At 44.7% G+C, this 26,772-nt stretch overlaps 1 protein-coding gene across 1 annotated transcript in view; it reads left to right on the forward strand.

The window, feature by feature from the left end:
* The first annotated feature begins 3,603 nt into the window (after positions 1-3,603).
* The window catches only part of BARX2 (BARX homeobox 2), a 76,915-nt gene continuing 53,746 nt past the window's right edge, over positions 3,604-26,772 (forward strand). Inside the window, exon 1 of the mRNA XM_039240240.1 lies at positions 3,604-4,156. Within this exon, the coding sequence (XP_039096171.1) occupies positions 3,970-4,156 (187 nt within the window). The 5' untranslated portion in view covers positions 3,604-3,969. The remainder of the gene's footprint in view (positions 4,157-26,772) is intronic.

Here is a 26,772-nt window from a genome sequence, read left to right on the forward strand (position 1 = left end):
CCTAACACTGCAAAGATGTCTCTGTCCCCTTCTTTCTGGCTGGGCTCTATCCCCAGGAATCAGGTGCCAGATGGAAGGGGGGGGGCTGATTTCCTGCATTTATATCCCCTTCCATGCCTGCCCAGGTGTGGCTCAGTGCAGACGGGCCTGTTCCTCTCTGTGTGTGTCCCCCTCCCTGGGCACCAGGGCAGACACTGCCTGGGTAGAGTCACAGGAGGCTGGGAAGTGCCTGTGTGTCTCCAGCAGCTGGAAAAGGTTTGAGTCTCTTTGGCAGATGTTTGCTGTTCCAGCCACTTCATTAATGTTGGAAACTAAACCCCTGGCTATTCCTGACCAAAGCCCCACTTCGTGATTGACAGCTGGGGTGTGCTTCCTCCCACAGAAGCCCTTTACAGTCTGAGAGAAGGAGAGAGGGAGGGAGAAGAGAGAGATGGGAGCAAAATGGGAATTGGGCTAGATGCCATTGCTAAAAAACCAAAAATATCGAGGAAAGAGAAAGGCAAAGACTCATTTGAGGAGAAAGACCAATTCAGTACGACAAGTTAAGATTTCAAGTCCCATTATGTGCTTGGGTCTTTCACACGCATTATGTAATTATCCCAGCTTTCATGCATTCATTTATTCACCACACGCTTACTGAGAACCTACTATGTGCCAGTTGCTATGCTGCTATTGGTTATGTAAGAACAGTAACACACCAGGAGTTCACTGTCCAGTGAGTGAAATAAACATGTAAAAGATAATGCAGAGGTAGGAATCAACAGCCCTGGGGAGTGGGGAAACGTTTCAGAGGAGGTGACATTTGAGATAGGTCTTGAACTAGTTTTTCAGGCAGTGATGGAGGGAGGGGGTGGGCTGCGGAGGGCATTCCCATAAAGCGAAGGGCTTGCGTAAAGGCATGGATTATGAAAGGGCAACCTTGTGAAGTAGGTAGGTATTACGATTACCATTTATAAATGAGAAAACGGAGGCTCAGCTTTGAATATAAGCGACAGAGAGCTCGAGAGGCTCCAGACTCCGGGATCTGGAATCTCTCTCTCTCCACTACATCTGGGTCTTCTGCCCTCAGACCCCCTCTGAGAGGTGGGATAAGTGGAAAAGCCAAGGAGTTGAAATTCTTTAGCTAGTTAAAAGGCTTTAGATTTCAAATCAAAGGACAATGTGCGGGAGAGTGTGAGCAACTTTTGAGCCCGAGCGGCGAGCGGGGGTCCGGGGGGGGGGGGGCGCGGCCAGCACCGGCCAGGGCTTTGCACGCTGTCCCCTCCGCGCGCTGCCCGCAGCCCCCAGCGCGGCAGCGCCGCGACGCAGGGACACGCGAGCGCGCTGCCGATCCGGGTTTGAAGAGAGGAAGGAAGAAAAGGGCAGAAAGAGAGAGAAACCAGGATGGAAGATGGGGTGAAGAAGAGAAGGAGGGCCGAAGAGGAAAGAGAAGGGAGACGTTACACAGGGGAGGAGATGCAGAAGTGCTGGGAAGAGCGAGGAAAGGGAGGAATGAGAAGAAGAAGAGAAAGGAGTTGAGGCGGCTAAACGGACGGAGAGAGCTAGACCGGGGTGGGGGTGGGGCGGAGAATACGTCTGGAAAACGAGACAAGAGTTGCAGGGGAAAAGGGTCTGGTGTCCTGCAAAGACAGGCCCCGGAAAAGTAACTCGGAGTCAGCGCTTCCCCAAAGCGTCCGGCAGGACCGGACTGTCCCCACGGGTAATGCTCAGTCCGTCTCCAGGGTCGCCGGTCACAGGAGAGGCTACCACTCAGGTGCAGCCCCCCAGGCGCTGGAGTCCGCCTGGCGGTCCACGCTGCCCGGGGGGTCGTCCCCGCGCCGCGCGCTCTCCAATCCCACCAAACTCTCGGTTTCTCGGCGCCGGCCAACAACTTGGCGCTCGCCAGGGGGAAAGTATACCCCCCCACACACACCTAAAATTGTCCTCGGCGCGAGCGCCGCGCCCCTGGGACTCGTCCCCAGCTCGTGGGGCAGCTGGGCCCCGATGCGCCCAAGCCCTGGAGAACCCCTCTGGGCTGGCACCGGACGACGGGGCCCGAGTCGAGCCGGGAGCGGTCCTCCGCCCGGCGCCGGGCAGGGGACAGGCGACGGGGACTACCGGCCTCCGGGGCCCGGGGCGCTCCGGGGCCCAGCGCGACGACCTACATACAGTCCGTGCGGCGGGAGGCGCGCCGCCGCCGGGACACCCAGCCGCAGTCGTGGCGCGCCCTCGAGCCGCCTGTGCGTGGAGAAGCAGAATGAACGGAAGCCATTGTAAATGGAGAGGAGGGGGCGAGTGGGGATCCCGGCACACGTGAACACCTCGGGAATGAAGGTCCTCAAAGTCGCCGTGCGCGCTCTGATACTAGGCTCTGATTCGGTTTCTTGCTCTCTATGTTCTCGAAGCGCCTACTTAGGAGTCCTCTGGGTGTGTCCCCTCCGTCCGACCTGATCCACCCGCCCGGGGGTGCGCGTCCACTTGCCGCCGCGGCGACCCGGACTCCTCGGCGAGCAGCTCCGCAGCGAGCCCGCCGCCACTCCGGGCCGCTTCCCGGTTCCGAGCGGGACGTCGCGAGCCCCAAACTCGCGGTCTGGGAGAAGCCGTCCGCTTCTGTAACTCGCCGTCTCCCTCTCGTGCGTTTTCCTTCTGGCCCCACGCACACCAGTTCGCAGACAGAACCGTGGGAGACCCGTGCCCCCGGGCTGCTTCGGCCGCCCGCCGGGCGCGGTGCGAGGGCGCAGGCGGTGGGAGCCGTCCCCGGCGCGGAGACTGCTTGGGGGCCCCTCGCCCACCAATTCCAATGGAACACGAAGTTCCGACAGATACCGGTTGGAACAGGCTTGGAGGTTAGGAGCCCAGCAGGAAGAAGGCAACCTCCCACCCCCCAAGAAGCACGTGTCCTCTCGGCTCTTCGAACGCTAAGCGTCTCGAGGGAGCCGCGAACGAAAGCCGCGCCGCCGCGAGTGGGGCCCGAGGGTCCGCCGGCACCGCGGGACCGCGCCGCCCGGGTTCTTCCGGCGGCCAAAGCGGATTATACCCGTTAAAACCTAAAAAATAAAAAAAACAAAAAAATAAATAAATAGAAAAGCACGCCTTTTGGGGATTACTTTTTTTTACAATGGATTTTTACAATTCATTATTGGGATAACGGTCAGAGCGAGGGTCATTTACAAGGTTTGGGATCTCTTGTGGGCGGTCCAGTTTGCGGCTCCGCGAGGGGCAAGCGCGTAGAGGGAACTCGAGGAAGGGCCGAGGGTCCTTGGGAAACAGGGGAGGGGGGGGGAGAAGGACACACGGGTCCTCGGGGCGCCAGCCCTGGGGCCCGCAGGCTCAGGAGCCTCAGTAAGGACTCGACTTCTTTCTAGCGGGAGACCTAGCCGCGCCCGCCCCCTCCCTCTCCCCACCCCCCGCTCCCGGGTGGCGGGTGGAGAGTACGGGACCTCCATGGAGGTGCGCGGGGTCGCGTCCCGCAGGGGCGGCCGAGGTCTGGCCCGCGGGCGGGGGCGGCGCGCGCTCCCCGCACCGCGCGCACACCCGAGCGCGCACACCCGGCACACACACCTGGAGCTCGTCCCAGGAGGGGGGCGGGGTGGAGAGCCAAAGCGAGTGTCTTAAAATAGAGAGGCTGGCAGAGGAGCGCGAGACGCCGCGAGGCGGGAGGAGGCGAGCGAGAGAGGCGGGCTCGAGGCGGGCAGGTCCGCGGCCGGCTCGCAAGGGCGGGGTGGGCGCCGACGCCCCTCGGCGGCTGGCCCTCTGCGCGGCTCCGCACCGGGCGCCGCAGGAAGCACGCGCTGATTGACAGCTGCGCTGTCCCAAAAAGGCTCGGCGAAGATGCTGATCTAGACGCGCGGCCGGCGCGCCCGGTGCCCGCTCCCCTCCGCGCGCCTCCCGAGCCCGCCGCCTCCCCGGAGGCCGAGGAGCCGGGCTGAGGTCCCCGCCGGCGCGCCAGCCCCCGCGGCCCCGGCCGGCCGGCGCTCGCCCCGGCTCACCATGCACTGCCACGCGGAGCTGAGGCTGAGCTCGCCCGGCCAACTCAAAGCAGCCAGGCGGCGCTACAAGACTTTCATGATCGACGAGATCCTTTCCAAGGAGACCTGCGACTACTTTGAGAAACTTTCCCTCTACTCCGTGTGCCCGTCGCTGGTCGTGCGACCCAAGCCCCTGCATTCTTGTACCGGTAAGACGCGCCGCTGCGGAGGTGGGGGGGGGGGAGGTTAGTGGGGGTGAGGTAGCTTTCGCGAGGGTGTCGGGAGCCTTCCCGCCTCCTACCTCCTGCCGGAGGGCGAGAGGAGGGGTCGCGGGTATTCTCCGGTGCGCGGGCCGGGGGGCTGGCGCGGCATCGGCGGGCATCGCGAAGGCGTCGGCGACCTGGGAAGGGCCGGGCAAGCCGTGGATCGCGAGGTTGGAAGTGGAGGGGAGGTGGCGGGCCCCCAGGAGCGGCCGGCAGCTCGTGCAGCGCGGGCGATCCTGCTCGCGGGAGAAAAGCTTCCCCCTTCCCAGCGCCGCTGTGGTTTTCGGTCGTAACGTTCAAACACTTGACCCGGTTCAACGCCGAAATCGTTGTTTCGGGACGTGGTGTTGCTGCTCCCCTGCAGTTAACACGTCCAGCCTCCTCTTGTCACCCCTGGGAATTTTACGAGCAAATCAGTATCCTGAGGTTCTCCACAAAATCCTGAAATCCTTGAACTTCACTTAAAAGGATCTCCCTCGGGGGCGGTAGTTCTGGAATATGTCGCCTTGTGGTGCATGCAAATTGAGGAAGTCACCCCTTTTTGTTTTCAGTGACTAAGAAAACAACAGTCATAACAATAAAAACGTTCTTCACGTCTGGTTTCCTCTATCCACAAGAGTTAACTCAGGACAATAAAAAAGAAAAAAGAACATTTAATAAATACATTGAGAAAGTCGTAGATTTGTGTGGAAAGTAAATCCAAAGGCTTTGAGTGCATTAAGGGAAGTTCCAAGTTTCAGAGTGCCCCCTGGCATTATAAGGATTTAGGCTATCGAAAAGCAGGCATAGGGGGAAAAATGGGGGGGGAGGGGGGAAGAAAAGTTGAAGTGATTTTTGTAAAAAAAATAAGTTGTGGTTTCAACTAGAGGTGAAAATTTAGTATTTCCCAACGAAAAGGAACTTTGAGGTTATGTTTGTGTCATGGGGGCCATGAAACAAATAATTTAATTATACTTATATTGAAAAAGTAAAGCAAAGAGCTAGCAGTGTTTTTATTTACCTATTTATTTATTTATTTGCTAGCAGGGTTTTTAGGACTTTGTTTTAGTTTGTTTGTTTGTTTTTAACTTTAAGGCCAGAAGCTTCTAGTACCCAATGCTAGGAATCCTGTACTTGGTTTTGTGGATTGTCCCTATAGGACATACGTACAGCAAAGTTGTTCCCCCGTGTATTTGATTCTAAAATGAATACTATATTGAGTTGTACCTTCATAAAATAAATTTCATGTGTAAGGTGGAATTGGGCCTGATAGCCCATCACAAGACTTGCAATCCTGAATTTTAAAAGACTCAAGAAGTATATGAGACAAGATACAAATAAGAAACTTTAGAAAGAAGGTAGATATCCTTGATGTTTATATTTTTACATTTATGTGTCTGTCACGTAAAAACCCTCCAATGAATAGTCTACGTATATATGGGATAGGGGAGGTAGGCAGAATCACGTATTGAGCATAAATAATCACGTGTTGTAATAACTCAAACCCCTTTGAGGAGAAAAAAGATTTAACCACAAATTTCAATGCACCCTGCGAAGACACTGCCTTCCTGCAGGACCCTAGGACAAAAGCGAACGAATCTGAACACCTAGGTATGACGCAGAGCCGGCACGGTTTCTATTGACTTTGTGCTGTGCATTGTCCTGAAGGCAGTTTTCCAGGCTTTTCGCAGTCACAGAATTGGATCATAGTAAAAACATGCTAAAAAATGATAATAAATAGCCTCAGAAAAACAGTGATCCAGTCATTAATAGGGGCTGAGTGAATTCTGTATTTCACTAAACCTTGTATGGGAAATAAGTCAGAGGGAAATAAGATGATTCATATGTAGTTTTGAGACTGTTAAGGGTGAATTGTACATATGTCACGAGCTAAAAGTTTTCTTAGTCTTGTGCTTTTGAAGTTCATTGTCATTTGTATGAGAAGGTGGTTGTCGGTAAGGGTTTTCTTGTCTTGTCATTTCAGTGTTTACTTTCTTTAGACTGTTCTTTTGAAAATGTCGTGATTTTGCTCTTGTTGAGATTTAAAATCTAGAAACTGGGATTTGCCAGTGGAATTAAACCCATAAAGACTGGCTACAATAGTCCATACTTTCAGATCATAAGCCTTTAGTGGGTTTACAATTACAGTTAAAGCCTTACATGTATTAGATCATGGGAATCCCATTAGTGACTTCTCAAGGGTTTTGCAAATATCACACTTTCAAAGCATTTTTGTTGTTTTCAACAGTTATGTTCAAGATCAAAAATCTTTGACTGGATAAACCTAATCTTTTTTTTATTAATTAAAAAACTGGAAATAAGTTGCTGGCATTCATAATACAACTATACATATAAATATGTGTTTGCTGGATAGAACTAATTATTTAGTGCTTTTGATAGAACTGATGTATAAAAAGTTCAAATCAAGTGAAAGGCACCAATTGGAATTAAAATTACTGAACTTTCTCATCCTTTGGTTTGCTGTTCTTAAGATTTAACTAACAGAAGTGAACCTTGCCCAGTAAAATAATGAAGTAAGATTAAAAAAAATTACCACCCTGCACAATAAGTATATAAAATTGGGTTGGAAAAAAAAGCTACAGCATTTAAAAAGCCTCTGCATAATTAAGTAGTCTTTTGTTGTTTAGATTTAGTAATCCAAATGCCAATTTATGATCCTGAATCTCCTCAGGCAGAAGAACAAGTAAACTGAGAAATGGAAACATTTTTCATCGGGCAGATCACCACCTGACAGTAATTTATTATTAGACACTCTAACCTTGATGGAATACTCACCTCCAAAAAAATTGTTTGTTTTAACAGGCCCTTTCTTATTGCAAATGCAGTAATTTTAGGCTTAGGAGGCCGTCTCTAAATTTATTTTAAGCTTCCCAAAAGATGTTCTACATCACATAATAGGCAGTGAGAAAGGGAATCCTATCCTTTGAGGCCAAGCTAAAGGAACATTTGTCATTAAATTTAAAATAAAATTAAAAAACAAAACCAACTAAGCCCAAAGAGAGACTCCATTTGAATAAAAGTTTGTTATTCAGACCATCCAGGAGGGGGTGAAATATATTTAGAATTTATTTAATGTGTAACATTAAAAAATAATCTGGTAACAACAATCCCCAATTAGAATGGTACTACATTGCCATTTAGAAATCAGTTAACAGTCTCTCATACATGTTAGAACATTGACAGATTAAAAGTAAAAAATGATTTTACATCTGCAGTGGAGGATGTCATAAATACTATTTAACTCTCTAGTACATTATTTCACCTTTCTGGTTGTGATTAGCGTTTCTTGGTAGAAGAGTAACTTGAAATCTGGCTTCTCAGGCTGGAGTCCATTGCAGAGACACTGGCAGAGGCGTTTTTGAAGGCTCTCTCTTTCAGTTTGAACTTTAGAAACAGGCAGTTTCTAAATTTGAGGATTGTTTAGAAAAGATGAATAGCCTGCTTCACAAAAACAAGACACAACAGTGTATCCTAAGGGTTTTCATGGGGATAGGGAGAAACCAAGCTACGGAGAAACCAACCTCCTGCACTAATTACTTAGAGTTTTATTATAATTATCTATTCTTATAAGCTAGAATTGCCATAGACGTGCACAGGCACATTTTGAGGGGAAGGTAAATGTAGGTATTTGGACATTTTACAGCCTGTGACCAGCATAAGACTTTTAAATAATCCACCAAAACCTATAGGCTAATTCCCTTTCTCCTTCCCCGGTGGAATGGTTCTGTCTGATTTTCCCGTGACCTTCAGTGGCCAGTCTTGTAGACCTGACTGTTGAGGGTACAGAGCTGGAAGGAATCGCAGAGGTCACAGTTAGAATTATAACCTAATCTCCGCAGTTAGAATATAGTTTTTGTTTTGTTTTGTTTTGTCTTGTGAAGTGCTGGGGTCACATCAGCTCTTTGTCCACGTTGTGCACTGCTGTCCTTCTCGTTAGGGGACTCAGAAATCAGAAAGACTTTTCTAGCTTGGTTACACACCCAGGGTAAATCCGTGCAGTCACACCCAAGGGACAGTCAAACAGCCAATTAAAAGGGGCATTTGGGGAAGGGTGTTTAGCCTAAGAAATGGCATTGAGAACATTTTATCCTTTGGTGGGCCCAAGAGAAACAAGTTCTTTGGGGTGGTGTCCTTGGGTTCATTTTTATCACAAAGATTGGGTGTCATCCCAGTGAAAAATGAAATGAGGTGGGGACATGTGTAATGACTTCTTTGGGAGTTAGGCAGCCAACTATTGCTTCATGGAGTTGGCTCCCATGATTCCCTAAATCTCAGCGTGGTCTGTTAGTCTAAGACCAAAACCCATAGGATCTTGGGAACCTGAGCATTCGGGATTGACATGTTAGTGGAAAAATGTAAACTGGGTTTGGGAGAATGATCATTATCAACAAGCATTTGTATTTCTGCCAGAGGCAAATAGGCTTTTATTAGCAATTACTCATAACTGCTTCTCCTGTTCCCATTCTAAAGGTAAATAAAATGAGGGGTGCGCAGGATATAGGATTCATCCAGTCCTCAGCCGTTGTCTCATTTACTCCATAAATTTTGTAACTCCTTTGTTAAACAGAGAGGCTCAGGGGACCCTTATGAGTCCATTTGAACTAGTGAATAGAGTTCATTAGCAGTTTTGATTTTCCTAATAACCCATGGGAGAGTGTTTAGTTCACATGTTAAAATGCTTCTCCAAGTGTCCACAGTGTTTTGTATCATTTAATTTCATTCAACAGATATTTACACTTACTTGGTGATGGCATAGTTAACTGAGTCCATTGTGTTTAAGTGTGTTCTAAATCTTGACTCACAGTTGGGATACTTTGTAGACTGGCTCTTCTTTGTTCTTCTGTAGAACATATGATGGATAGTTTGGAATTGGGAAAGGGGAACATTATGACAATTTAATACTTTGCTTCCCATGTGGAATTTCATCTTTGAACTACACCTAAAGGGTGTTTATCACCAGTCAAACTGTCATATTAACCCCGTTAAATACAACCAAAATGAAATGGTGTAGACGGTAACTCTTTAAGAAAGCCAATCTGCTCAAGTCTTGTTGGTTATACCTCTGGATTCAAACTGCATTTGGATACAAGTGCGGACTGCAAAGTTGCTAGCTTTATTCAACCCACCTCGGGAATCTGAGTGAAAAGACTGTTAGCTTGAATAGATCTATCCCAGGAATCTATAGGAAAGCAGTAAGATTGTTTAAATTGTAAGGAGGGATTAAAATGAAAAACAAACAAACAAACAAACAAACCTAAAAGGAAGGTGTAGGGAAAAAGAAAAAGCAGATCTCCCTGGAACTCCTGATGCTTCTGCATTCAGCCTTGCAGGAAGCCCCGTGTCGCGTCCTTCAGCATCCCACCCCCCACCCCCGCCCGGGGCAGAATTCAGGGGGCTTCTGAGACACTTGTCGGTGACGGATAGTACATGGCTAAAGTTGATTTTGCTTCGACACATACTGGGCCCCTTAAAATGAGCCACCCAGAGCCTGGGCCCTGCCCAGCACTCGGCATCCACTGTAGGGAGACTGAAAAAATGTTAAGCCAGAAGCATTTTTAGGTGTCATTTGCACGTCGCTTTGTGGTCCCAGAGAAACAGAGATGAAAAGCTTAGGTAGGCCACGCGATCTGAGGCTCCCGCCTCTGTACTAAGCCCATGAACGTTGGTGGGTGTCCCAGAGCCCACCCCGCCGCTGTGCCGGCAGCCCAAGTCCAGCTCCAGATCGAAGTTAACTCGGGGCCTATGGCTGAACTCGCTGATGAGCTCTTCGGTGGAATGTGGGACCAGAGGGCTGGAACAGAGAGGGCCGCAGGGATTGGGCTGAGATGTACAGATTTAAGCCTCCTTTGACATCGTTCTTTGGGGAATGCTGGTTTACAAATTTGGCTCGTGGAGCTGGTGCCCTTCAGTGTGGCACCAAAAATGAACCCTACCCTCATAGCTAGATCAGCCTCTTCACCGAGGGCTGCCCAGAGCCCATGGGTGCTCCAGACTGTCAGGAATCATGCCTGCAAGTGGCCACTACCCTCGGAAGCAGCATGACAAAGAGGGAAAAAGAGAGGGACTGTGGCTATTCGGGTGAAGGCTCTCCCTGCCTAGACGCATGTGACAAGTCTCCCTCGGCTGCCTCTCTGGTGCCTGTCTCTGTGTTAGCTGCCTGTGAGACAGGAGTGGTTATTTCTTCTCTACAGCACAGAGGACGGGATTAAAATTGGCATCAGAATGTATGGGGCACCTGGGTGGCTTAGTCGGTTAAGCGTCCGACTTTCGCTTAGGTCATGATCTCGCGGTTCGTGGGTTCGAGCCCCGCGTCGGGCTCTGTGCTGACTGCCAGCTCAGAGCCTGGAGCCTATTTCAGAGTCTGTGTCTCCCTCTCTCTCTGACCCTCCCCTGCTCATGCTGTCTCTTTCTCCTAGAAATAAATAAAAAAAAAAAAAAAAAAAAAAAAAGAATGTATGAACAGTGGGGTTCAGCTCAGAACCTTGTATAAACTTGGTGATATTAACAAAACAGTTTCAGAATGAGAAGTTTTTGTTTGTTTGTTTGTTTTTAACCAGAAAACCTTTGCAAACTCTCAGGGTTTAATTTATTTTTATTGCAGCTTAATAACAGTTAGAAAAAAAAGTCTTGTTAAAATTAATGCTCTAAATAAAAACACAGTTAATTTTCCATTACAGTGTCTAATTACTCATCATCACCAGGGCATTTTTATATGGCAATTTAACTTCTCGAAAGTGGAAACTTGGCATACGTTTAAGGAAGAAAGCAGTGCTCCTAGATAGGTATCAGAAGATGGTCTAATTATGTTTGGGCTAGAGTAGACTCTTACACATGACTGCTCTGGAGGAGATGGGAGGGTAGAGGGCCTCTTGCTTTAGTCGCAGAGGAAAGTCTCTGGTTTCTTTAGTGCCAGTTGAAACTGAATACAGAGGGAGATAATTCTGAACGTTAGATGATGTGCAAGTACATCTGAAAAGGGACCCTGCCAGTCACCAACTGAAGCTGATGTCAGGACTACTTGATAGGCCTGGAGGACGGCTATATATGCTTTCTGACTCCACTGGCAGAGTTCATGAAGATGAACATGGCCTTTCTCCAAGGAAAGGTCAAGATACGACTGAATAGAAGCCAATCTGGGAGGATCTCACCATGAAACTAAATATATTAAGAGTCCAAGTAGACAAGCTTACGTGATACCTTTTTACTGCATCCTTCTAGCTTACCAATATGTCCGTAGCACCATGTTCTTCTGGATATTGGGGACAGATAAGTGTGCGTCGGAAAGGATTGCCTGCCACCTTGGTGACGTCAGTGTCACGATTTAAAAAACACCCTTAGGTGTGATAAGTGATATGATGATTGTCCTCTGGCTTCTCTCATTCAAGGATCGCTTATGACATGTGGGAAAGTGGAATGGCCTTGGGCTTGGTGCAGTCTTATGAAGTCGTGGCTTTATTTCCACCCCAGTAATACCCAGCAAGTTCCTAATACTAATGAACCTGACAGCCTCCACCACCCTCTTCCCTCTTCTCAGAGTACTTTTCATTCTGTAGCATAACCTTTGTTGAAATTCAGGATTATGGTCATTTCACAGACAGGAGCACAGCCGCTTATAGACTGAAGGAAGTGCAAGGTGGATGTTTAGTTTAAGCAATATCTAGAGGAATCAACTTTGTACGCTTTCTTCATGGTAGCTTACAAAGAACAGAGTCCTGGTTTTACCTCTTTTGTGATGGGGAAATAGCCTGGGCACAGAGAGTTGCCCGGACTCCTCTTCCTGAATCCTGTGTTATTTATCCCAAAGGCAGCTATAAACTTTGGATAAAAGCTAGAAATACCCTGAACCTTCTTATTCACATTCATAACAGTAATAGAAAGAGTGACTATTTTTTTTGAGTGCCTAATGTGTAATAAGCACGGGACCGAGTGCTTTATGATCAGCTTCAGATCATCCCTAGGAGGTAAGTGTTACTATCGCCACTTTACCAATGGGAAGCTGAGAAGTAATTTTCCCAAAGTCACAGGACGCAGAAAGATCTCTTACAGTGCAATAAGAAAAAGGGCAGGTAGAAAGATTCGCTGTTCATAGAAATGAGTATCCAGATGGTGAAGATGAAAGGATGTTCTGCCTCCTCAGTAATCAGGAAAACACACATTAAAATGAGATACCATTTCACACCCATCAGATAGGCGGAAATCCAAGAATCTGAGTCTATTGATTGATGACAGCGATGCAGAGCAGTAGACATTCTCATACACGGATGTTCTGGGAACGTTTCTTCGGTATGATTCCTTCTGAGAGCAGTGTTCACAACACCCATAAAGCAGCAAATACACACGTACTTTCCAGCCTAGCCACACCCTCTCTGGAGTGATGCCTTGTATGTGTGCAGAGGGACACCTGTTTAAGAATGGTCATTTCTGTGTTGTTTGTGATAGTGACAAATCTAAAACTGCCCTTCAGAAGGAAAAAGGATAAAATTGCATGTGCTCCATTCAAGCAGTGAAGTTCTATGTAATGAAAATGAATGGACCAGATCTACTTGCGTGAATACGGCTAAGTTTTAGGAATGCAGTGTTGAGAAAGAAACAATTTGTAGAGTGCTACTTAGAGTCTGATACCATTTATATGCTGCTTGAAAGCACGCGGGCTAATATATATTACCGGAGGCAAAGGCATGGGATTAGAAAGGCGACCCACAGGTTTTTATTGTCGTACGTTATACTTTATTAAGGAAACGAAAAGGCCTAATGTAAATATGGCCAAACATTGAGATTTAACAAAGCCTGCTTGTGGGTATACAGATGTTCATTACATTATTCTTTTCTGTATGTTTGAAACTTTTCATAATATAAACATTGAAAAATGATAGTATGGGAGACCCTAGATTTCCATGAAACTCTTAATCTTGTGGAACTTTTGATGGCTTTCTTAATAGCTTTTCTGCCCTGAAACAGAAGCTTTTAAATGCAGACCTTGTTGTAAGAGTCTCACGGTCGGGAAATAAGAACACTTTATAATTAGATACATGTGTACAACTCTCACTAAAACAACCACCATAGCTTCTGTAATTGGCTTTTGGATCTCACTTACCTCCCCTGGCTGGCTGGAGATACTGTTTATCACCAGGATAGCTGCTGTTCCCCTAAGTCATACTTTGGCACATGAGTAAACGCTCTCTGAGCTGGGCACTCGGACTAGAAGGGGATTGCTCCAGGATGTGTTTGTTTGTTTTAAATATACATCTATAATCATGCAAGCAGGAATCACTAGGTTTTTTTTTTTACCCTCTTCTTAATGATGTTTAAAATCACAGTAAGTTGTCTTTTATTGCATCTTGCATTTGTATGTATTTGTGGATATGATATACCACCCTTGGCTTTTGAGCAAGGTTTCTCCATTGCTAGTGACAATTTAACTTTAAAATGTCTAGGGACAGCTGTAAATACCAAAGAATCTAAATTAAAATGTAGTTTATTTGAGGGAAGAATGATGTTGGTATTGGCATATAAATAATGGCTGAGTTCTCCTTATATTTTGGAGCCATGTTTTGATTTGATTTGGTTTTTTATTTTTATTTTTTTAAGTTTATTTATTTCGACAGAGAGAGAGAGAGCGAGCAAGTGAGCACAAGGGAGGGGCAGATAGAGAGGAGAAGAGAGAGAATCCTAAGCAGGCCCCACACTGTCAGCATGGAGCCTGGTGTGAGGCTCAAACCCATGAACCATGAGATCGTGACCTGAGCAGAAATCAAGAGCTAGACACCCAACCAACTGAACCACCCAAGTGCCTTGGAACCATGATTTGATTTTAAAACTTTGACATGGGGTCTCAAGGCTTCTTAAGAAGACATGAGAACTGTTACCATGGAAATCACGCAGATAGCTGTGTGTTAGGAAAAATAAATGGCCGTCCTGTGGTTTGGAGTAGTTAATCTAGACCATATTACTCTACAGTGACAACTGTGGTGGCAGAGGCTTTGCTCAGCCTGTCTTAACATCCAAGACCTTTTTTCTTTTCGCTGAAAAATAGTTCCAATTTAGAAATACTGCTTTTAAGATATTTGACAAAAATGGGGCCTTTGGGGGCCTTATCTTTCTGCACCCCCCAGAAGGAAAATACTCTTCAGTGTGGGCAAAACAAGAGTTGGCCAACACGTTTCCCCTTTCTAGATCACCCCTCTCTGCCTAATACAGTTGACTCTCAAACAACATGGATTTGACCTACACGGGTCCACTTACACATGGATTTTTTTTTTTTTTTTATAGATACAGTACAGCCCTGTAGATGTATTTTTTCTTCCTTATGATCTTCTTACTAACATTTTCTTTCCCCCAGCTTCCTTGATGTAGGAATATAGTACATTGTATATGTAACATGTAAAATATGTGTTAACCACTTAGGTTATGGGTAAGGCTTCCGGTCAGCAGTAGGCTATTAGTAATTAAGTTTTGCGGGGAGTCACAAGTTAGAAGGTGATTTTTGGGCACACTCCAAAAGCTTTATTGTGCAAGACTCAACTGTACATACAGAAAAGCAAAGAAATCTAAGTACTGGAGGGCCCACATCCCACCCAGACAGTCTGCAGAAAGTGCCACTGGACTTTTTTGGTGCCCGGCTGTGCAGCCACAGTCAGCAGGAATTAATGACCAGGTCTAGAGGATTGTGGCCAAATTGGACGTGACTGAAGGGACGGTGGATCTGTCAGATTTGTTGCCAGTGAACAGACTTTCACGAGTTGCAGGAGCAAGTCCTGCAATTTATTTTAACCCATGTAGACACATGCAGTGGCTGAAGTAAATCAGATGAGCTGAAAGTTTCACCGTGTCTTACTCAGTCAACCTTTCAGATCTTTTCAGTGAAATCTTATTCCTCATAAGATGGACAAGCTGAGCTGGAGGCAGTGAATGGGGAAAACATTATAAAGGAAAAGTTCCAGAGAGCTGCTGTGTGATGCTCTAAGTAGAATAAAATGCAGAAGGACCTGTTCTTGCAACCCATGGAAGGCTGTTGACTGACAAATTTGACAGGTCCATCTTGGATCTTCTGTTTGGAACTCCTTGGAAAAAGACGGGCGAGGATTTAGAGTATTTACGGTCACTTTTCAGCAAGTTTCACTGAGAGAGAGAGGTAGGAATCCTACCAGTTCTCCAGTCCAGCTTCCTTTTCTTCTCATGACTGAACATTTTACTGAATTAATTGGTAAATCACCCCAGAGGACATTGTTTTGGAGGACGTTGTTAATTGTGTTATCCCTGGATATCACAGCAACTCATTATTGCTCTTAGCACTTTAGACAGCTGTGTATCCTAGAAGCATGTTTTCAATCCTCAGTTTAGAGTACAGCATAAAGGAACATTCTGTGGGAGCTCTGGTTTTGTTTTTTTAAACTGGGACATTCAGCCTTGGCAGTTAGAACAATTAGCTGCATAAGCAGTGTTTCACTTTTCAGGTAACTGCAAAATTGAAATAGCAATAATTATAAATGGTAACTGTGTGGCAGACATGAGGTGCCTGCCTACATTTAGGCATTTATGTTAAAGGGATACCCTCTCTGCAGTAGTTGGTGCGATCGCTGCTTTTCCAGTGAGAAAGGTAAAACTCGGGGACACTAAGAAAGAGCAACAAGGTCACATGAGTAAGTGGCAGAGTTGAGATTGGAACTCAGTCTGTTTCTTTCAGTACAAAGCTCCATACTATATATGATCATACCAAAGTGCGTAAATTGGAAGTCACGTCTGTCCCTTTCCATGGAGTCCAGGGAGGGTCCGTACTTTATTACATACAGCAAGGTCCGATGAATGTGAAGGAGTTTACTTTGAACCTGGTAACTCCTTTACACATATTTCCAATCATTTAGTGTGTGCCAGTCATTCCTTTCCTGTGATTATTTGGGTCTCTGAATGATTCTAGACAAATTCTAGGAAGCTATAAGGTCTTTGGAGTGAGATTATGGACCTACTGCCCTCTGGCTGTGATTCCGAACACATCTCCTTGCCCCTGGATGCTAGTGTCCTTATCCGTGTGACATTCCCAAGGCGTCTTTCCTTAAGGTGTTTCCATGAGCTATGGTTCTCTGAATAAAGCTTTTATGTGGAAGTCAAAGGTGGAATTCCTATTCATTCATTCATCCATCCGTTCATTCATTCATTCATTCATTCATTCATTCTTGTAAACCAGAGAGAATATGCTTAACCACTAAATGCCAGTCAGTTGCTTTGCGAGTTAAGACTTGAAATATTTTTCGTGAACTACTTCACTATTAAGTTTAGTGGGAAACAAAATCTGGCCATTGGTTTGGCATCACTTAAAAGAGAATAAGAGACTAAATTTTTTTCATGTTATATCTAGTTGGGCTGGGGTGGGTTCTAGGAATCTCTGTTTTCAAAAAGAGATTATAATGATTTTAATGCAGAGTCAAATTTGGGAACCACTGTAGTGTAAATGCCAGCTTAAAGGTGAGATTGATGTGATTTGTACCCCCACGACTCAAATAAAGGAAGCCGTTTAGTGGAATGATCCTTGTGGATACATTTTGAGTCAGATGGTACTGAGTTTGTTTGCATTTTATTGTCTCTTTGACCTTAGGCAAGTTATTTAAACTCTCTGACGCTCAGTTTCTTCATCTATAATGGAAAGATAATATTAACTGCCTAATAGGGTTAGTCATGTAGGTTAAATGAGATAATGCATGTAAAGCTTTTAGCATAGTTCCTGGAGCGTAAGTGCTCTGTAATTGATAGCTTCGATTAAAAATAATACTCTTATAATCATGTCTTGGTTGTCTGAAGCACAGCCCTTTAGAGAAAGATCACTATTCCTGATGAATTAAACTCACAAAAAATGAAATACCCTTAAAAAAAACCACTTCACTCCAAGGCATTCTTGTGAATTATGTCACTTCACTAACTGCCTTTTGAGTCCTCCTGCAACCTGGGTGGCCTGGGAGCCAAGGCATGTTTGATTCCCTCACCTTTCTGTTTTGTAATATAAATTCAGAGTTTTGTAAATTCCTAAACGAGTGGCACAAACAGGTCAACACAACATCGTCACACACTGTGCTTTGTTACTTCATTTTTTACAAGACTTGCTCAGGATTAATTACCTGTAGGAAGCGTTTCTCATACAGCTGTGTATGTTTTAGAAAAGTGTCAGAATTTCTCAACAAATTTGGATGCTTTTCTTCTTTGAAGAGTACAGTTAGGGACAGTCTTTTCTTATATAAGAGAAAGTGAATATTCTTCTCTTATTTAAGAGTGCTGAGAGAGAAAAAAGAATTTACTTGTGATCTTTTTTGAGGTGATGTGGAAAAAGGTAGCAGGTTGGGAGACAGTTGTTGTCCTAGTATATTGGTCTGTGATTCACAGGGATTTCCAAATAAAGCCCCTGTTTCACAGCTTTTAAATTGGTAGAGGGGCTAGTTTAAGATTGCATTCTAAGTGGTAATGGTGACTATTGTGTGGAAGGGGCTGTGTGGACAAGGGTTTTATGTGGATTTCTCCTGGAATTGTGTTTCTCAGCTAGTCACTGGTATCTTAGGAGATCAAGTAACTGCTAATGAAATACCTTAATCGGTGAATCCCCTCCGTGGTGTGAGAAAAATTCTCGTGGTGAGGAGTTCTCTCCTTCCATGGTGTGAAGGAAGCCCCACTGAACAGGGTGATACCTCTGTCCAGCCATTTACAGTGATGACTCCTACAAGCAATGTCCAATGACATCATTCAGGTTCAGTGGTGTGTCAGGGGCTGAGTGGAAGCAGGTGGAATGGGATGAGTTGATGTGTCATTATGGCCACCATGGAGAGGCACTGACTGGTTCCCTAAATTCCTCAGAATCGTTGTTGAAACTGGACGCAGTTGGAGATACTCAGTTGAAACAGGACTCAGTTTGGCAGCTTGTTGAGAATACCCTGTAAGGCTATGAATTCAGAAAAGCAGTGTGTACGCGTGTATATTACAGTAGGAGGAGCGTAGGCAGAAATGGGTGGGGGGTGAGAAGGAATGTTGGCGAGTGGAGAAAGGAAGAGTCAGGGGTCAGGAAACCGGTTATACTACTGAAGCCTGAAGCGTGGGTCCTTAGACACCTGTTCGGCATGTATTGTCCCCAGCAGGAAAACAGATTTAAAAATGAGAATGGAATATTTCATTTTGGAAATTGCCCTGTGAGTACGTGCTTATTACCAGAGGCGTTCCTCATCACCGACAGCAGTTAATGACTTCTGATTGGGCAGTGGCCCGCCCAGCCACTCATGTTGCCTAATTATCATCTATATTAATGATGCATTAAAGAATTTCATCATCCTGGGTCACAAAAAGATCATTATTACATGATAATACAGTACACATGCAATGCCAGGCAGGAAATCGCATGTACTCGATATAAAGAGGGTGTGTGAGAGCAGGGTTCAAAGTGGAAATCCTGTCGAAAACCTTTCTTGGGCCCTCCACTGCCTCAGTTTCTGCTCTTGATAAAGCAGTTTCTGCTCTTGATAAAGCAGACCTACTCCCCCATGTGTTGGGAAAGAGTGATTGATTAAGGAGTATTAATTTAGTGCTTTGCAGAGATAAAGGTGTGGTGAACATGCACGGACTTCATACAAGATTAGCCACGTAGTTTCAGGGTAGTAACATGCATTATTACTGTGTTTCTCTAGACAGCTAGGCCAGCGGCGAGCCAAATTTGGCCTGCCACCTGTTTTCCTACTGCTATGAGCTCAGCATGGTTTTTACAGTTGTAAATGAAAGAAGAGAAATCAAAAGAAGAAGAATATTTTGTGACGTGTGAAAATTACACGAAGTCCCGATACCGGTGTCCAATTAGTTTGATTGGGGCAAAGCCATGCCCGCTTGTTTCCATATTGTATTCTGTGGCTTTCATACTTCAGCAGCAGAGGGGAGCAATTTCAGCAAGGACAGTATGGCCCACAAAACCTAAACTATTTACAGGAAAAGTTTGCAGACCCTTGAACTAGACTACTGGAAGCAGAGTTCCTCAGTTATGTAATAAGGTTATAACTGATCCACAACATATGAAGTCATCTTAGTTATTCCAGGCCGCAAAATACCTCCTTTGATTCATCACAGACCAGGGTTCTCTAGTCATCCTGTGGTGTGTGAATGGCCTTGGAAGTGGGAGTTTAGTGGGGAATTTTGCAGGGACTCTCTTAAATTGAGACAAGGGCTCTGAGAACTAAGGTTGAGTTTCTGAACCTTTCTAGAAATAACGCAAGATTTTTCTGCACCAAGAGAGGGATTAACAATATTTACAATAAAGTAGTCAGGATTCAGTTGAATTTTCTTTGCTCTCCTAATCCTCAGTGGGTTTTCCCAGAAGAAACCTGAGGATGAAAACTTTTTAGAGGCTGGGAGTATCAAAATTACCGACATTTCTCAGTTTAAGGTTTGGGGGACGTTTTTTTTTCTTTTCTTTTCTTTTTTTTTTTTTTTAAGATTTTATTTTTAAGTAATCTTTACACTCAACATGGGACTCAGACAAGTCCAAGATCAAGAGTCGCAGGCTCAGGGCACCTGGGTGGCTCAGTCTGTTAAGCGACCAACTGTTGGTTTCAGTTCAGGATGTGATCTCACAGTTTGTGAGTTTGAGCCCAGTGTCGGCGTCTGCACTCAGAGTGCAGAGCCTGCTTGAGATTCTCTCTCTCTCTCTTTTCCTCTCCCGCACTCACATGCTCAGACCCATTTTCTCTCCTTCTCAAAATAAACAAATAAACTTAATAGAAAAAAGAGTAGAATGCTCTTCCAATGGAGCTGGCCAGCAGCCCCTGGGAAAAATTTTATATTCTTCTAACTTGACTTTAACTTGTTGTCTGTCCCTGAAAACAATAGCAGTAATAATACAAGTTCTGCACTTACGTGGCCACAGCCCTGCCAGGGAGGGTTTGCATGGCTGGATCAAGTACATGATTGTGGTCACACGTTCTGCCTTGGAAACGGACGCCTTTCTATTTGTGCCTTTGGAATTTTCAACTATTCAGGGTCAGGGGGCCACCAGACCTTTCAGGAAGGACAAAGTATGATTCTCCTGGTGCCTCAGTGCACTCTTATTTTGTTTTAGGCACTTGGGTTAGCTTGAGGCTTCTAATGTCAGAGGCAGCCTTTGAGCTAATGGAACCCAATGGGAAGTGAGAGGTATGAAATAAATCTGACTTGTGATAACTTCCTACCCATTGTGTTTATCCATTCACTGGGCTGAGAATCCTGCAGATGTTGCCCTTACCACTAAAATGGAATTGGAGAGGGGTGTGTACACAGGAACGTAGGTTAACTCAAGAGGTAGAAATCACTGATGTCAGTAGGCACAATTGGATCTCAAAGGGAAGCATATGTTGTACACACTACCTCTGATTTTTTAACTCCAAATGGAGATGAACTTGATAAAAGGACAGTAGTAAAAAAATGAATATAAACACAAAATTAAATATAACAGCAAACACATTTCATGCTATTAGGTTTTGCACTTAAAAATGAGGGAACAGAGAAATAGACCTCTTCTTGATGGGATAGTATGGCAGAGGAGAGGAAATCACATTTTAGGTGGTACAGAGATTAATTATATTAGGACAGTCTCTGATTCCTGCAGGGGTAATATAGAAAGGGTGGGGGGGAATCCCTACTCAAAATATATGGGTGGAGGAGCAGAGGGGAAATCTCAACTTTGTCACACATAGGGAACTCTGTTGCTTAATGTGGATCTTAGACTCCTGAAGAATTTCTTATTTTTATTTATTTATTTTTTAATTAAATTTTTAATGGTTGTTTTTTTTTTTTTTTTTTTTTTGAGAGAGAGAGAGCTAGAGTGGGAGGTGCAGAGAGAAAGGGAGACACAGACACAGAATCCCAAGCAGGCCCCAGGCTCTGAGCTGTCAGCACAGAGCCTTATGTGGGGCTTGAGCTCATGGACTGTAAGATCATGACCTGAGCTTAGCCAACTGAGCCACCCAGGTGCCCCTCTTATTTTTATTTTTATTAATTTATTTTAAAGACATTATTTTTACATAATCTCTACACCTAACGTGGAGCCTGAAGGGCCTGAACTTTCAACCCTCAGATCCACAGTTGCATGCTCTACTGACTGAGCCAGCCAGGCTTCCCCCAAATTTCTCTCTCTCTTTTTTTTTTAAACGTTTATTTATTTTTGAGACTGAGACAGAGTGTGAGCAGGGGAGGGGCTGAGAGAGAGAGAGAGAGACAGAGCCCGAAGCAGGCTCCAGGCTCCCAGCTGTCAGCACAGGGCTCTATGTGGGGCTGGAACCCATGAACGGTGAGATCATGACCTGAGCTGCAGTCCGATACTTAACTGACTGAGCCCCCCAGGTGCCCCCCACCTCCGCCCAATTTTCTTATTTTTAAAAGTAGTGCTGGATGGGTACAGAGCAAGACTAGATCTGTAGCCATATTTTAAGAAAATTGCTGATTTTCTCATTACAACTCATTTGATTTTCCTTACCTAGTTCTTTATTTCTAGGCTATAAAATTGTCTCTGGAATGACCAGGATATATTTTTCCCCAAGGAACGGTGAAGTCCTGGCTGAAGTCCTAGGGAATCTATTGGTGTCCAAATTTGCAAAGTGAGTGAAGGATGGGCACTGTTTAGTATTTTACCCATTATACTTTACTGTGTTAGGTCCTGTTCCAGGATGGATATAATTTAGCTTAATCTTATTGTTAAGATTAAAAAATTAGATGTGAATAGATAAAAATATTTATACTCTATATGTACAATATAAAGAATAGCAATATGGTGAACACCTGTGCGTAGCTGCCACTCAGTTTAAAGAAAGGACATTTCTTCTGAGGTTACCCTGTGCCTCTCCCCGACACTGCCCCATTCTTTTCCTCCATTAGAGGTAACCAGTATCTCTATTCTCTGTTCATACCCTATTTTTTCTCTGTAGTTTTACCATGTGTTTGTATCTCTAAATTACAGATTGCTTAACTTTGCTCATTTTTGAACTTTATATAAATGTAAGCATGCTGTATTTTTTGCGACTTGTGTTTGCACACAGCGCTGCATTCCCAGGATTCATCTATGTTTTATGTGGCTGTGGTGCATTTAGTTTTTCCTGGCTGTATACCCTCCAGTGTATAAATACGCATTTACCTATTATATTGGTGGACTCTGGGGTTGTGGCCAGTTCTTGTTAGTGATATTGTTGTTTTGAACATTCTTGTTAAATTCCTTTTCTTAACCTAGTGATCAGGAAGATTCACTTAAATAGTTTTTCTATGAAAAGGCTAGTCTCACAGTTTAATGAAAAGTGTTATATGTATTTTTTAAACAAATAGATGTCTTTATATTTGGGGATGCATGTTGCATATTAAATAGATTTATTTTTTATTGCTTTTTTGGTTAACTTTTTTCCAGAATTGACAGGGATTTGTGCATTTTATTTTCTAAATGCATTGAAGCATTTATTGGAAAAAAAATCACTGGAAAATAAGTCTATCCAGTTTTACAGTGGAGGTTTTATATATATTTCTAAATAATTTTTTAAATGTTTATTTTATTTTTGGGGCGCCTGGGTGGCTCAGTCGGTTAAGCGGCCAACTTCGGCTCGGGTCATGATCTCACGGTTCATGAGTTTGAGTCCCGCGTCGGGCTCTGTGCTGACTGCCAGCTCAGAGCCTGGAGCCTGTTTCAGATTCTGTGTCTCGCTCTCTCTCTGACCCTCCTCTGCTCACACTGTGTCTCTCTCTCTCTCAGAAATAAATAAAATATTTTTTAAAAATGTTTATTTTATTTATGAGAGAGAGAGAGCACGCATGCAAGCAAGTGGGAGGGGGTAGAGAGAGAGGGAGACACAGAATCTGAAGCAGGTTCCAGGCTCTTAACTGTCAGCACAGAGCCCAACGTGGGGCTTAAACTCACAAACGGTGAGATCATGACCTGAGCCGAAGTCAGAGGCTTAACCAACTAAGCCACCCAGGCAGTTTTAAAAAATTATATATTTTTTAATTAGATAAATCAGGTTGTAAATACAAAGTAGTCTTAACTAGAAGGTGAAATAGTTTCCTTTCTAAATGAAACATTAAGTAAGCTTTTTGTCACCCAGAGCAACTGCATTATATAGCTAACGTGGTCTTTGCCCCACTCTTGTTTACTTGAAGACTAGAAAAGAAATGTTTAATTTTGACATGTTTTCAACCTAAAAAGATAGTCCTTAGTAGCTTTCTGAAATAACCTATAGAGTTGTACAAAGGCACAGAGCTTTAAAGCAGGTATGAATCTACACTCTGCTCCGATGTTTTTGACTGGAAAGAGACCCAAAGCCCAGAGTAATTAAGTTACTTAACCAAGATCACAGAGGGGCCTGTCATGCCTTTTAAATACAGCTTCTCTCAAAGAACTACAGGAACCTCCAGTTTCCTTTGTAAATTAGGAGCCATCAGCGGCTTCTCAGGGTCCTGTTTTTTGCCTCAGTGCTTCTTCACTTACTCAGGATCATTTAAATGAAATCGTTAATCAAACCTCTCATGACAGTTTGAGGTTTGATTTTTAAAATTGCTTTTCCCCACCCTGTCAACTGTGCTGACCTTAGATTTTATTTACTTCCCGGAGCCTGGTTTCTGTCACTGACAATATTTCCATTGTCTTGCAACTCAGCGGCCGCCATCGGTGTTGGAAGACAGCACTAAGCTTGAAGAATCCTGCTGTAGTGTCAACAAATACTGGCACAGCGTCTCTTTATCAGCTTGTCCACAAACTGTCCTGGGGCTTTCCCTCTTAAGGAAACGGCAGCTTTGCAAGAGAGAGCTTAATGAGGTCATTTGGATTAGAGGAGGGTTAAGGGGCACTGAGTTCCATGCATTTAGGGTTGGGTGTGAGGCTTTTAATGTTCTTGGAATCTCCCCGGGCCCTCCCGTCACACCCCTCCAGTGCCCTGTCCACCCCTCTCCCTCTGCCCCCATCCTGAAATAGCCATGGTTCAGCATGGAAGAAATTTGCTCCTCTAATCTTCCTGAGCTGGTGAGCTCTGCATTTGCCAGAGGGGCGGGGGGTGGCCTTTGACTTTGTTCTCCTTAAGGACAATCTCTGAAAGCTTAAAATCCATTTTAAGAATGGAACAGGAGCGCCACAGGACTTAGGGACACACTGTGCAGAAGGAGTTGGTGACCGAACAAGCCACTGTGTGTTTCCGGCTTCTCCCTCCTTGAGTGGGAGAACAGCTATGTCAGTAACCAGAGGTATTCAGAGGTACCAGTGCTCCTGGGTTTGCTGTAGAGACCGAGCTGAGTCTCCTGAATCTTACTGGACACAGGAATTTACCTCTGAAGCAAATCTTTAAAAATAGATCTATTCTCCATGTTTCCTTATGTTTTCTGCATCAGAAAACCAGAGAAGGCATCTACGGAAAGTCGGAGGGAGCAGTGGTTGCAAGATGCGTGGCACGCCCCCGCACTGTCGCACACCTGCCGGCCCCTTCCGCCCTGCAACAGCACCTGGCTCAGCTGCTGTACGGCACTGAAGTTTTTTGTTTGTCTGACTATCTGCCCTGTGGGCCCGTGAGCTTCCATCAGGCGAGCATTATGCTTTATTCTTCTGTGTGCGCCTGGCGCCTAGCATAGTTTGGCACTTAGTAGGTACTGAAAACAGTGTGGCTTTGGACCTTGCTAAGACTTGCTAAACGTGCTGTGATTTCTTTCTGCCTGGTGTTGCCTTCCAGCCCTTCCCTTACTGTGGACAGTGTAGTTTTCTCTTGCTCAGTTTCTCCTCCCTGCCGTCTCCCTACGGTTCATCTTTCTCTGATCTCGGAACCATCACACTCTTCTTATACCTACAGTTTTCAGCTGCTGCTGCCCCTCCCCGGACCCACTTTTGTTTTTTGTTTTTTGTTTTTCTTTTTGGTCTCAGAATTTATGATATATGTAGCTTGTCACACTTGGCTAATAGACTTTATTATCTGGAATTGTCTGCTCTAGTGCGAGAATCCTTAAATTTGAGGCCTGTCATTAAATGAAAGCGTCTGCTGCTCTAAGTTCATATTGATTGTACTTCCCCACGAGGGATGATGGTTCATTTCAAGTTAATCTACAAGACTAAAGTGTAACTTACTGGGGTGGAAGAGACAGGGGCTAAATGGCAGCTGTTAAACAGTGCATAGCAACTCCTCACAACGGCTTAAACATGAAACGGGAATTGGAGTAATAGAATATGCTGGAATTTGATGAGGACACCGCGTGCTACAGGACATGGGATTGGAACTTGCAGTTGTAGACAATGACTATGCCTCATGAGACCAGAGCCCCTGAACCGTTAGCCCCGCGATGCCCCAGAAGAAAGCCTGGTGGAATCACCAGCAAGGCTCCAGTATAGCTCGGGGAGCTTTACCCTTCATTGGCATGCAGCATCCGTTCCTTTCTTCCTTAGCTGAAACATCCAATTAATCGAGACATACAGTTCCTGCCACCTTAGTGGCCTGTAAAGTTGATGATCAGAATAATTGCAGAACGTTTTAGACTTTTCAGAGATTGAAAAGCACTAAGAAACTGAAAGAATTAATTCACCCACTATATAAAACTGGTATGAAACATCTTTGCACGAAAGAATCTGGCCGATGCTGGCAGTTACTGGAAGATGCCCTAAAATGTTCACAGCATCACTTCTGAGTGTGACCCATCTGGAGATAAAATTATTCATGAACTTGCTTTCCTTCCTTTGTGCACAGGAAATTGTACAGACTGCTGTGATTTTTTTTTCAGATTTTATGCAAATCAGATTCTAAACAAGTTTATCAAAACTTAAAATATCTACAGTAAAACTTTAGTGAGTTAACAATAAGATATCACCTCACACCTGTCAGAATGCCTAAATCAAAGCCACAACAAGTAGCAAGTATTGGTGAGGATGTGGAAGAAAAGGAACCCTCGTGCACTGTTGGTGGGATGCAGACTGGTATGGAAAACACTGGAAAACACTATGGAGGCTCCTCAAAAAATTAAAACTAGAACTACCCTATGATCCAGTAATTCCACTATTGGGTATTTACCTGAAGAGTATAAAAAACACTAATTCAAAAAGATACGTGCACCCCTGTGTTTATTGCAACATTATTTACAATAGCCAAATTACGGGAGCAGCCCAAGTGTCCATCAGAAGATCAATGGATAAAGAAGATGTGGGGTGTGTGTGTGTGTGTGTGTGTGTGTACAAAATGGTATATGACTCAGCCGTAAAAATGAGTGAAATCTTGCCATTTGCAAAAACATGGATGGAGCTAGAGGGTATGATCCCGAGTGAAATAAGTCAGCCAGAGAAAGAAAAATACCTTATTTTTTCACTCATAGGTGGAACTTACGAAACAAAACAAATGAATAAATAAAAGAGACGAAAAAAAAGACTCTTAAATACAGAGAACAAACTGGTGGTTGTCAGAGAGCAGTGGGTTGGGGATGGGTGAAGTAGGTGATGGGGATTAAGGGCACAGGTATCATGATGAGCACTGAGTAACGTACAAAATTATTGAATCATATATTGTACCCCTGAAACTAATATGACACTGTACATCAATTACACTGGCATTAAAAAAAAAGCCTTCGTGAATAAA

The sequence above is a fragment of the Hyaena hyaena genome, unplaced genomic scaffold, assembly GCF_003009895.1.
Source record: "Hyaena hyaena isolate Hyena2069 unplaced genomic scaffold, ASM300989v1 scaffold_171, whole genome shotgun sequence".
In the NCBI taxonomy this organism is placed as follows: domain Eukaryota; kingdom Metazoa; phylum Chordata; class Mammalia; order Carnivora; family Hyaenidae; genus Hyaena; species Hyaena hyaena.